At 37.7% G+C, this 12,795-nt stretch overlaps 1 protein-coding gene across 2 annotated transcripts in view; it reads right to left on the bottom strand.

Annotated features, from left to right (window-relative positions):
- RCAN2 (regulator of calcineurin 2) overlaps positions 1–12,795 on the bottom strand; it is a 78,247-nt gene that overhangs the window by 33,768 nt on the left and 31,684 nt on the right. The window contains exon 1 of one of the 2 annotated variants that reach the window (XM_057375446.1): positions 2,513–2,793. The exons of the other annotated variant lie outside the window; for it this stretch is intronic. Within the exon in view, the coding sequence (XP_057231429.1) occupies positions 2,513–2,599 (87 nt within the window). The 5' untranslated portion in view covers positions 2,600–2,793. Of the gene's footprint in view, positions 1–2,512; positions 2,794–12,795 lie in introns of those variants that run through there. 2 annotated transcript variants of the gene reach the window in all.

Below are 12,795 nucleotides of genomic sequence, written 5' to 3' on the forward strand. Positions count from 1 at the left end.
ACCTAACACAACCCTTGCTGACATCAGAGAACTACTTCTACAGGACTAACAGCTCATTTAGCAAATCTCACCAAGCATTAGAAATTTCGTAAGTTCTTTAATATCTGTTCTACCACTGAGGGAATATTCCCTTCACACAGGGAGGAGGTTCCCTGCAAGAAAAACTTCAATCAGAGAAGGGACAATAGCCTAGACTTCAGTTGTCAATGCTGTGCCTTCAGGCTGACCCACAAAAGGGCTGGGCAGAGGGGTGCTCACAAGGTAGGTGGAGAAGACAGGAACTCTGCACTTGCTTTTGCTCTTCAACTTCCACACCCATCTCTTCTCAGCAACAGCCTTCTTCCTTTGTAACCCTAAAGCTGTTCCCCATCCTATCAAAGTCAACATAAATGTTTTTATGCTGTGACCATTCTGTCACCAAAAAACTCCACCTTGAAGTGAAGCCTTTTGCATACAAAGAAAAACAGAAAAAAGGATCTTCTGTTTTTTCCCCTGCAATTCTCCTGGAAGTGAGCAAAGAGAAATAGGTATCTCCAGCTTTAAACTACCAGCAGCAGTGAAACTTTCACAGAGGATGCCCACACTCCAGCCTGCTGCATGGGRAGCCCCAGGATGAGCACAGAGCTGGGCACAGCCTCCACAACAGGGTTTGGGGACAACCCAGTGGAAATGAGCCTGCAGTGAGCTGTGGGTCATGGAGGACACACTGCTGACAGCCTCTAAGCCATGCAACTTCAAAGTAGACTTTGCATTTCTAAGCTGCAGTGCAGTCTGCAGTGCAGTCCCCACTGTAAATATACCCAAAGTCTTTGCAATCAATATTTTAATTCACACCAAAGTGGGGGGGAAGCAAAACAGGGCAGTTTTAACCAAAGCAAACAAAGCACAGAAAGTCCAAGTAGCAGGAAAGGGTTACAATTCCTGTAATGYCTCTGTAACCCTTTTGTTCTCTTATCACATATTCCTGGCCCACACTTTATAGATGCTGCAGCTTTAATCAGAATAGTCTMAGTCTTACCCAAGTAAATGGAATGCTTTCTGCTGATCTATGGAAGTCAAAATTTTGCTTTTTGATTGCTACTGACATATGAATAAGGATACAAGAAGCTCACTACAACTTTAATTTCTTGCACAGTCTTATGTTGAACAGGGACCAGATACTGAAAGAAGCGAGTACAAGATCCTATCAATGCAGGTGTAAATCCTACATGTTAAAAGACTATGCACTCAGGTTTAAAAAAAAAAAAAAACAAACAAAGGAAAAAGAAAAAAGAATAAGCAGATAGACATTTTACTACTACAAAATAATACAGGAAACATGTCCCAATGCAGAGCAAGACAGCTAACCTGAATCAATTCTCTGAATTACTCACTATTTCATCTATAAATCCACTATTAAACTGTTAGGGAAAAGCTTCTTAAATTGGGAACATCCTGCTGCCAACACAAAAGCATCTGTATAAAGTATACATGAACTAACACAGTAACAAATTAACAGGAAAATAAAAATCATCATAACCTCTTGCAAATCAAAGTAGTTTTATTTCCAGATATTTCCAGTGGCCTCAGTGTTTGACTCAGAACCAAACAGAACAGAGATTCAAAATTTGACCTCCAATATGTAAATCCTTTTTACCCTGTTCCAGTCTTTCAATACTAAGAACAATCAGATTAGAAACTAATTTCRTATGTACCTTTGTCCTTTAAATAAACTGCTGAATATCACTGTRTTACACCTATGAGCTCTTTCAGATGATCTGTGAAAAGCATACTTAGAATTCCTCTTTCAAACTTAATTTGCAGTGATTTTCTAGCAGTAATATAAGAACAAATGAAAAAGGTAATTTATTTCAACAGCAAGCAATTACACACAATGACTTTTCTACAGCAATTGTCTAATTAAGAGACTATGAGCCCTGCATATCAAGCCTTAGATTTAAGCATTGTTTTTCAGATATTCATACAATATGCAAGATGCACAACTTTTTGTGTTCTGTTACACTGCAGATGCATCAAAATACTTGCTAAAAACTTTTAACCCTTCACAAAAAATTTATGCTTGCACATATGATTTGAATGTGAAGGAAAGAAACAGCTACTGCTCAACTGATTAAAGATATCTGAAGGTTATCAACATCAATAAATAACATTTATGGCAAGACTGATCTAAAAAGTGACACTGGACTAAAAATAACTTGACAAAATTAACAATGAAAGATTTTTCATGAATATGAAACATGCATATGCACAGATGTCAGTTATATAACYCATTTCTTATATCATTAAAGAGTAAACACCGGACTATTTTTTCAGCTTATCCCAACACAGTAAAAAGCAGTCACAATTCCTCTCCCACATTTCTCTCCCCTAATTAACAGGTTTTTTTTAACTGCGGGTCTTTTACCACCGCAGCAGAATCTCATCTACCCCCTTATTGTGAACTGCTACATACAAATGCCTATTGCTCCCAAAGGCTTTTTTAAGAAGCAACAAAAGGATTGCAGGCGCATACCTTAACCTCTTGGCTGGCAAAAACCTCCACATCAACCCCACAGGCAACCAGAGTGGAAACATCACAGTCCATGCTACGGGCTGGCATCCCCCGCCTTTGTACACAGAGTTAGGCAAGCTCAGAGTAACAAACGATGGGAAGAAAAAATAACAACAACAACAACAACAAAAAAATCTTCAGCACTGCGATTGAACAGTCCAAGATTCAGTTTCAGCACTGGCAATGCCTGCAAGCCTCCAACACGAGCTCTGTGCACTTAAAGTGAGTTGCTGGTTGCCTGTCCCCCGTACACCCACCAACTGAGCAGGCACAGCATAGTAACAGCGCTATTCCATCTCTCATGGCAATGACATCACCACAAAGACTGACATAAGCTAAATCTATTTTTTCAACCCTTTTATCTCTAGGCAGCACAGTGGATCAAATTGAACATGATTATGTGCTAAATCTGAACTCGGACTAAATCAATTCAAGCAGCGTTCACTGTCAACTGAGTCATAGCTGTTGTTTCAGCTGAGTACTTACGGTGGCAAAAAAAAAAAAAAAAAGAAAAGAGAGAGATCGCCTGACACCGAAAGCTCTGCTCTGAGTGTAAATTAACCCTGCATTTAGAACCACTAAGCTCAAGGTAACGTTTGTTACTTTATTATACATTAAAATCTACAACAGAGCACTAAGAAAAATCCCTTCAAATCAACAAAAMCCTCAGCACTCTGCTTTTAATAGCTCTAAGTCCTCTTTTTTAATAATGCACGCTCTATAACCCCACACACGGGATTAGAGAACATCTCGTCCTGTCATCAGCAGTGATCAACACACTGCAAATTTGATCCCAGTGCTTCACATACACGTTGCACTGTGACTCATCCCCAGGAAGATCAGAGGCATGTCTGAGTTGTGATTCCAAGTCGATACCCCTTCAAAGAACAGAACATGAAAATTTCCTTGAAATTAGGACTTCGCACTAGGCAACCTTTACACCGTCCAGTCTAAGGGTTAATTAACCCATCACAAATATGAGGAAAGAAACAAGTGAAAATGAAGATGCTTTACACCTGCTGACTCTTGTAGTCTTGTTTATCCTCTGCAAGTTTTTATCATTTGCAAGTTTAATACTTTTTTTTTAACAACAGAAAGAAAATATCTACAAATTTGGGACTTCTAAAGTGATTTATATCCCACACTGGCACCCTTATTTTTCCTCTAACATTTCATTCTTGTGATCCATAAATTACTTCTAATTGTTGTAGGCCAGGATTTGACATTTATGGGCACATCAGATTAACAGGGAGAATTGAAATATTGAACTATTGGTATGAACCTTGGAGCAGCTCATGGCTCACTGTAAGAGACTCCTTAACTCCACTTCACTTGCAGATAAACTCCTAACTATACCAACATTAAATGTCAGGAGGAAATTCTTCACTGTGASAGGGTAGTGGCATTAGATACTGAGACAGATAAACGAAAATCTCCTATCAGAGCATTCTTTTCCAAGTTCTAATAAATAATTTTCCTACTTTTCAACTTGCATTTATAGCAACCTCCTCAGCAGTAATCACAAACTAAGATCCAGAGCCAGGACAGAAACATATCCCAGCAYTAAATATTTTACAAACCCAAGATATACAGACCAACAGAAACAGAAAGGGCAGCACAATGCAGTAAATAAATCAATATTGTTTGTCATAATTATAAATTGCTTTGTGCACTGATCATTTAATCASTGTCAAGATTTTTCACAAACCACAGAAATCCACTTTTTAGAAAGAATTTGAAGTTATCATTTTCRTGAGTGTTTATAGGAACTTTTATTCATATATTTGAATATAATATATATGTGATAACAGACAAAAAAGCCATAAAGGCCTGATTGAAGCTGTAGGCAGACAGCAATGGAAAAATCATGGCATCAGAAAAGTGAGAAGCTAGTAAATGGTTATCAAAGWGCTGGAAGGAAACACCAGAAGCAAAGATGAGTTGTGTGTCTGAGTCTTATGAAAGTATTAACAGTGATGGACCATCATCATTTGTTTGGATGAAAATAAAAGAAGCATTTGAAAAAAGAAAAGATCAAGAATGAGATTCAGCTGGTCTCTAAGGTCCATAAAGGCATTCAAAGTGAGGATGATTCCTGGCATGAGTGTGGTTTCATAGCAGTCATGGGAAAAAGATCTTACAATGTAGAGCTACCGTGGATAGGTCTGTAATTATTTTTTTCCTTTTTAAAAAACTGCCACCTATCAATTTCAATAGAYTTAATCTTCTTATGAAAACTGGTACCTGATGTGCAAACTGACCTGTTCCACTTCATGATTATTACTGCACTTCTACTATTCATCTCCATTCAAAAGAGTACCACTGCAATTTTTCCACTCCATCTGAATAAGGAAACCTTACTGAGATCACAATTACTTTCATTTCTTGCTTCTTCTTGCCTATTCTGAAGTATAACCTAATTTTTCCCCTTAAAAAACCACTCTAGCTCACTGGGATATTTTAGGGAGCTCTTTACAAAGATAACCTACTTGTTTTTTGCTTCCTGAAAACAAAGATTACCTAACAGAAGAACTCTACAAAGCTTTTGAGTACTTCATCTTATATCTTCCAATATATGTCATATTCTATTTGTTACTGCTCACTTCTCATTTGAAATCAAGACATAGTCCTGTGTGAATGGTTTTTTTCAGGGCACTCTACAGTTCCTTATAGTCTCACCTAACATTGATGAAAAATTTATTATTGAACACTTTAGAATTGATTAATATTGACATATTTCTCCAGTTCAGAAGACTTGTTTTTCATCCAAATTTAAAGAAAAAGCATTTCAATTTCTTTCCAAAAASTTCTTGACTCTGTCTCTAGATGGTCTTGTTAAATTCAGTTCACCAAACTCRCAAGAAGAAATGAAGCCATGTTTCATATATATTTTAAAGTATCATATTTAATAAATAGAAATTGATACAGACAGACCTGCATTCAGTATATTCAGTCAGGAGGTTCTCCAGATCAGAAACTGGTACCAGCATGTAACTCTACTGCTATCCGTCACTAACATTACATGGGGTTTAAGACCATGACCATAAATTCTGAGAACAGAAAGCAGAGAGTTTTGAGGAGTCATTCAGAAGCTTCCTAATTTGTTTCAATTGTTGTCCATACTAACAGTTGTGCACAGAATTCAACTGGCTCTGCTCACTACATGTGAATATTTCAGGGGGCTGAATTTAGGAGCAGTTGAGGCTTATTTTTAAAATCAGGCTGAGCATGGAAATACCAAGTTTTCAAAGTTACACGCACAGGCATCAGACAGGTTGTAGAACTCAGAGCAATATTCCAGGTTCTTGTTTCTTCATAAGTACCACAATAACCCTACGGCATCACTAGACTGATGATTAACACTTGATAATCAGATCTCACACCCAAATCAGCCTTCAGAAACACAAAAAGCTCCCCAGTCAGAAGGAAAATAAAAGCTGTGTTGTTCCAGCCAGGGACAATCAGGGTCTGTGTAGTTCCTAGGATAACASAGTCTGAGCCTTTGCTCCTGTGTGTGSAGTTGTTTTCCTTCTGYAGTTACAGCCRAGTCACAGCTTAACGCATATGAGCAGAACCACGGATTTAAGATTTCTCAAGCCCAACTCTCAAGTCATTAAAAGAACTTCTGCAAGATCTTGACCCTCCTTTTGCAAGCAAACTACTACAGATTTAGCCTGAGGGAAACTTCACCAGCTCTGGACCTCACAGCAGCAGCAGCACGTTGTAACTAAAAACAGCAGCTAAATTCAGAAGCAATCCTGACTTTTTTGCTCTCTTGATGTTGCTTGTGCTTGTTATCACTGGYACTAGAGGAGTTATTTTTGTAGCAGCTCTGCTTGCAGGTGCAAACCTTACTAAGTCAMTGTACAAATCCAGAAAAATAAAAAGGAGCTCTCCATCAATGGCCCTTTGAGGGCTGAATGCAACACTGGAAATGGATTCACATTATGGCTGATTGAAGTGTTTCTAATGATGTGCATCTCTATTGATTCCGTTCAGTCTACTACACAAGTAAACAGCAATTAAACCATGTTCCTACCTGCCACTAGGAACATACTTTTACAAATATAATCTTATTTTTAATGGATTAATAAATGAGAAATACTTWAAAAAACCCTTAAAATTTAATAATATAAGAGACAGCCCTGAAAAAAAAATACAGAAAAAAGACAGTTCTTCCAATTTCTCTGTCTGCAGCAGAAGATAAGAAAAGCCAAMCAGAAACATTCTTCAGGAGCAAAGTCAGCTCCTTCAAAGAGGTGTTTCTCAAGGACATAAAGAAAATAGAACACTGAAGAATGGGCTCAGCCATAGAAGGAAAAGAATTTCTTTTTTCTTGTGACAGTGAGCACTAGCTGATGCTAAAGTCAATTAYCCCCAAAATGCATGGAAGAACCAGACAAATACAGAAGAACACACCAGCAAACAGAATGGCCATCAAACTGTTTGGAAATGTATCTTTAAAATAGAAAATTTAACAGTCATTTGCAGTAAATACAGAACACTGAACTATCTACTCAACAGCTACAAACCYACTGATTTTCCCAACATGAGTCTGATCCCCAAGCTAAAGTTTCTACAAATCCTAAATTTACATCAACTGTGGCAAAAAAAGGACTCCAATTCACCCCTTCTCATAATAAATAATCATTCCTATGAAGATTTTTAAGGAGACAGAATCTTGACCACACAAGAAAAGTTTAATTAAACTTAGAATAATCCTAAATCAATAAGTTCCCTATACGTGCAGAGACTTTTAAACCTGGAAAATGCCTTGGCTGGCTTTGCTTTTTGGAARGGTAACTTTTCTGTATTTTAAGTGGTATGTTGCTTTTCTGTAGGCAATAACTTTCTGTCAGTCACGCTTCTAGGTCTTGGAATCGGAGGGAATCCAAGAAAATAAAACAAATCATCAGCATTATGAAGGATTTCTCCCTCTTTAACAAAGGTAATATCAAACAACTCAAAGGCCTGCACATGATGTGAGAATACTTCAGTGACTGCATAAACAACTGTGTCAGTCAGGCAGCATCACTCTGCYGTCTCATTTAGCCACACACAAGCTGCAACTGTGAGTCAGAGCTGCTCAATTATTTTAACGTGCCTGTACCATTCATAGTCCTTCCCTTCCANACTGTGAGTCAGAGCTGCTCAATTATTTTAACGTGCCTGTACCATTCATAGTCCTTCCCTTCCAAGTAAATTCAGGGAGGTGTGAGGGGGTGGAAATCCGTGCGTGTGTCTTCTGTCAACTCAGAGTGGTTACAAATGCTTTTCTGTGCCAGATCCACACAGGAAAACAACTGTTATGGTCCCAAATTGCAACCCCTTCTCTGGTAAAATGAACTGCTGCAGTTCAGGAGTCAGGACATCCTCGATTCGTCGGGTGAACCAATGACCACCTACAGAATRCTTAACACACACATGAATCCCTGGCAGCAGGAGAAGATCACAACCCTGCAGTGTAAGCTGAATTTATTTGCAGTCTATCTACAGGATCATTGATAAATTGCATGGGTTTCAAATTAAGAGAACTAAACATAGATCCCCACATGCTGCTATACACATTGCCAGTATAAGCAACAGATTTGGGAATTAATTTCATGGCTCCAGCATGGMTRGCTAATGCAGTGGGAGATGCTTAARGGTATCCAAGACTCTCACACAGGCTCGACAGACGTGATCAAGGACCTCTGGAAGATCCCTCCCCTCTGAACCATCAGCCAGAGGCCCCAAGAGGTTCTTTAAGACATTTAAATTAGCACTTATTATTTGGGCAACTGTTCAACTCACTCCCTGTTCAGTTCACACCATGGACTATTAGTGGGATTTTGCTGATCTATCACTTGCTGTGTAATTTAAGATGGGCTGAATTTCTCTCTAACCTCTGATTGCTAATGAGATTTCCAGCAACTACAAYAGAAACTTAAGCATCTAGCACATAWGTACATAWKYGTAAACTGATGCTTAAATTTAAGTGTTAATCTTCAACTCAATGCTACACAAAGTTATCACTGTGCCTCAGTTTCTCCAACAGCAAGACAGGAATGGTGMTACCTGCTCTRTCAATGCATMCAATGTTGATRAGCATGTRTAAAMCAGATTTTTATGCTGTCTTTAATTTTATAAAAGTGATAATGACACWGACTACAAAACAGGTGAAGTCCCTACCTGTTTACTCTTGCAGTACTTGGAAACACAATTAAAAGCAGGTACATGGATTCTGTAAGAGATTCACACACACAGAGGAAACCAGGCCAGTGCTCTGAGTGGTGAAGGAAACTGAAATCTCAAACACCTCCTCAATTCCCAGTGGGAAGATGGAGGGGCTCAGAAAATGTTACAGGAATAAAACACTGAATAAATAAATTCAATTCTTCACAAGAACTACACTGTGAACTTGGATGAAGAACATGCAGGAACAAACATTCAGAATGGCTCAGAGCTTTGTGTTCTATTTAGATTTTAAGTGTAAGCTGGGCAGGACAAGTACTCTCAATTACTATTTGTTATTTAATGGATGATGCCAGTTGGAATAGGTCTGTAACACTCCTGCCTAAAACTGTGATTTGCAGTTATCCACGAGCTCTATTAACAGCCTCAAAATGTATTTTTAAATCATTTCCATTTACCCTTACTCGTCTCAGACTAGCAAGGGTATTTAACATGCCTGTATGTTTTCCTTGTCATTTCAGACGCTTCATCACAGCAAAATGCCCTTGAAAGAAGAGCCTGGAATACCAATGCTCACTGCTGTGAGAGAGACCAACCTTATCTCTCAACTGCAGCTCTGCACAGGACACGCAGGTGAGAGATTTAATGGCTGTGCTGAGAGAAAACAGCATTTACTGCCAAGCCAGCAAAAGCAGCCCAGTTCAAAGAAAAAAAAAAAAGAGATAAAAAAGTCCACTGTCAAACAGCATGCAGTCAGACAGCAAATAATGAAGCAATGAATAATAGATCTCTTACATAATTGCTATTTTATCCTGATATTATAGGGTGGGATTTATTTTGCTGCAACACGTTAAATCAAATAGTGTCCTCTGTTAATCCACAGATCAAGCTGCAGACAAAAAAAAAAGTGTTGATACTTAAAATTTGCCATATACAAATATTAATTCTTGTCTTCATTACAGACAGATGACAGTGTCTTCTATTTTGATAAATCCTCTGCTATTATTCTTTTATTTATGTTAGAAGAATAGATGGAGACTAGACACAATGAGACCTAAAAGTCAGGTATAAAGATTCCAACGCCTCTAAAATGAAATAATGCTAACAAAGTTTTTTATCCCCTAGAGCATGAAAACGATGATCAAGAAAAAAAAGAAGAAAGAAATCTGACTAATTCTAAGTGTTCTTGTAATGTATTTATAAAACGGATTTACCCCAGTTTCTCCCTCAAGACTGATTTCGTGATTTCATCAACAGAAGAGACCACAATGGGCCATTTAAGAGCCTGTACCTTATGTGAAGATAGATCAGATTCAGTTTCCCCCTTTTCCTCTCCCTAAAACCCAAATTTATTTTCTCAACAAGATCTCAAGAAACAGTCTTCCATTGACTCAGACCAGGAAAGGACCAGAATCACTTCCACCCCTGTTTTGGAAGCTCAGTTTACTCAGTATCTCCATATTTCTTAAGAGGCATGATAGAGTTCTAAAGAAACATCAACAACAAGAAGAAAAAAAAATTAAAGCAGAACTAGTTCCCATACAGGAATCTCATATATGGAGTATCAGTGTGGTTTCAGAAGGTATTTAATACAGTATTTAATASAGTTCCAAATCATTTAGTTATTCTGTATGTGGGTTCACTCTCTAATAAAAGAGCTTGACACTGCATTGTCAATATTAAATTGACAGTAATTAAATAGCAAATACATTAAAGTACAAGTGAGTGACAGAAAATTGATCTTATTTCAAAGCAACTGATCTATATTTAAACAGTCAGCTTCCTTCTGAAACAYGGAGCTTCAAACAACCAACCCGAATGTATGTTACTCCCCAAACCAAAGCATTTTCCAGTAGTAGAACACTTCCATACAAAAATTCCAACTCATTCTACTTTTTCATAGCCTTAAAGAAAAAGGCTTTTCCTTTTAGTAAAGCCAGAGACAGAAGCGGGAGATCCCAAATACTGCTCCAAGTAAACTACAGCAACTTCAGCTGTTACTTTAGAATTGGATTTGCTTCGTTTTTGGGTTGTTTGTTTGGGTTTTTTGGTTGCTTGTTGTTGKGTTTCTTTCATTTGACTTTAAGTAACTTAGTCTTCATCGGAAGCCTCTAGAAAAACTAGAAAAATTGGAACCAACTGTTTCTATGAAATTCTGTGGTTTGTTATTTTCTTGGAAACAAGACTTTCTCAGACTTCACTCTTCCACTATTTTATAGCATCTTATGATCTKCTGTTGCTTCACACTTACGCAAATCCAGCCTGTGAATTTATTTGACTTTGGGAATAGGCTGGTTAATTTTTTGTAGATTTCACATTAAGTGGCTTCACACATTTGGGACCTAGAATTGATTCCAAATCACACTTGCAGTTACTGCAGGTAACTAAATCTGTCAGGAAAACTCTAAGCTTAGTTCTGAGACCCAGTAGCACACAACAGCCCACATCTGTGCTGGTACTGTAGGCCGTTTTTAAGATCTTTTAGTTGCCTCCATTCCCAGCCACGCTTTAACAATCAAAGATACTTTCTGGAGCCTAATGTACCTGTTTAACTTTTTTTTTTTCTCTTTTTTTCAAAAACTCTATTAAAACATTCCAGAGGTCAAAAATTGCAGAGGTCAAAAAACCACATAGTTACTGGATCTCATAAAATGTGAATTAATGCTTCCATCAAGTCATAACTTCAGTCCTACAGCAACTGCCTTTGACTTGTGCATGCCCAGACACAGAGATGCAGACCCAATAATCTGATGTGAGGTAGCCCAATCCATCTATCATCTTGTCCAAGATAGATGCAAATATCCAAATTAGGGGAGTCTTTACCAAAAATTTTAATTTAATATTACCTGGTGGTACAGGATGACTTTACCTGCTATTCAATTCTGCATTCCTAATCATGACCACTTGCACCCCAGTTAATTCCATTCTGAATTTTGCTCACAACCTTATCACAGCTGACTTCATCAAGCAATGTATATTTAGTTATGTTTGTATTTCTTCACAAGTAAGCTCATCAAATTATCTGAGAATATKTATTGGTGATTTAACTGTAATTTCCTAATTATTTTTTCAATCTGTTAACACAATTTCACGGTAATATTCTATTCTAGTTATATGAATCAATTCATAGAACAGTTATGGATACMGCTCCAATTAAAAGCTTATCACATAGCTATAGACCACTTAATTTTCTCTTYAATCACTTAAATTAGAACCATGCAAATAAGCCATGAATGGAGAGTGGCARAACTGAAGCACTTAAAAATTGTTACCATTAAGAGTTAATCCAGTAGCCTTATGTTTTATACWATGCACAATCTTCCAAGTTAAAGGGGAAAAATGTGTCTTACTAAAAAACTCAGTTCCTTTCCACCTTCTGCCCTTTGATGTGAGGTGTTCCATACTGATGTTTACCATAAAATAYGGATTTGTTTCAACACTTTCTTTTTCCTTACAGCAAGCAGGGCTTACGGTAGAAAGTTGATTGTTTCCTCATTGTTGAAAAGACAAAAAAAGATTTAAATATTAATCTCAAATTTAATATGAATTTTTAAAGTATTATCTTTACATTTTAGTCATAAGATGCAATCTCACAGTCAGGACTTTATATTCATCCTTCAACTTAAGACGGGCAAGCAAAATCTACTTCGGTTCACTTGTGATACCACCAACTATGTTTCAATTTCCTCAGGCCACAGAGATAAATTTAGGCTCAGATATTATAACACATAGCAAGAGGCACCTTGGCTGTACCACCTGCTCTCTCRAAGGATCACTTGGAACTGCTTTGTTTCACTCCATGGCACTGGTTTCACCGACCTGATCAAGAAGAAATTCATGCTCCAAAATGTGTACAACAGAGGAAGGTCACAACTCTTCAAATTAGCAGTTAAAAGAGTGCTAAAGAGTGTTGCAACATTGGATGATATCCAACAATAGCAACCCCTTCCCATGGAAAGGAAGCGGCAGCTGATGCAGTAATTTAGAGCAGGAATGAATCTCAGTGTGTCTCAAGCATGTTTGTGTTTCTATGACACATGGAAGCAACTGAAAACAGTCACAGGCGAAGA

This window comes from Malurus melanocephalus, unplaced genomic scaffold, assembly GCF_030028575.1.
Source record: "Malurus melanocephalus ecotype Western Australia unplaced genomic scaffold, MMel_1.1 scaffold_249, whole genome shotgun sequence".
In the NCBI taxonomy this organism is placed as follows: domain Eukaryota; kingdom Metazoa; phylum Chordata; class Aves; order Passeriformes; family Maluridae; genus Malurus; species Malurus melanocephalus.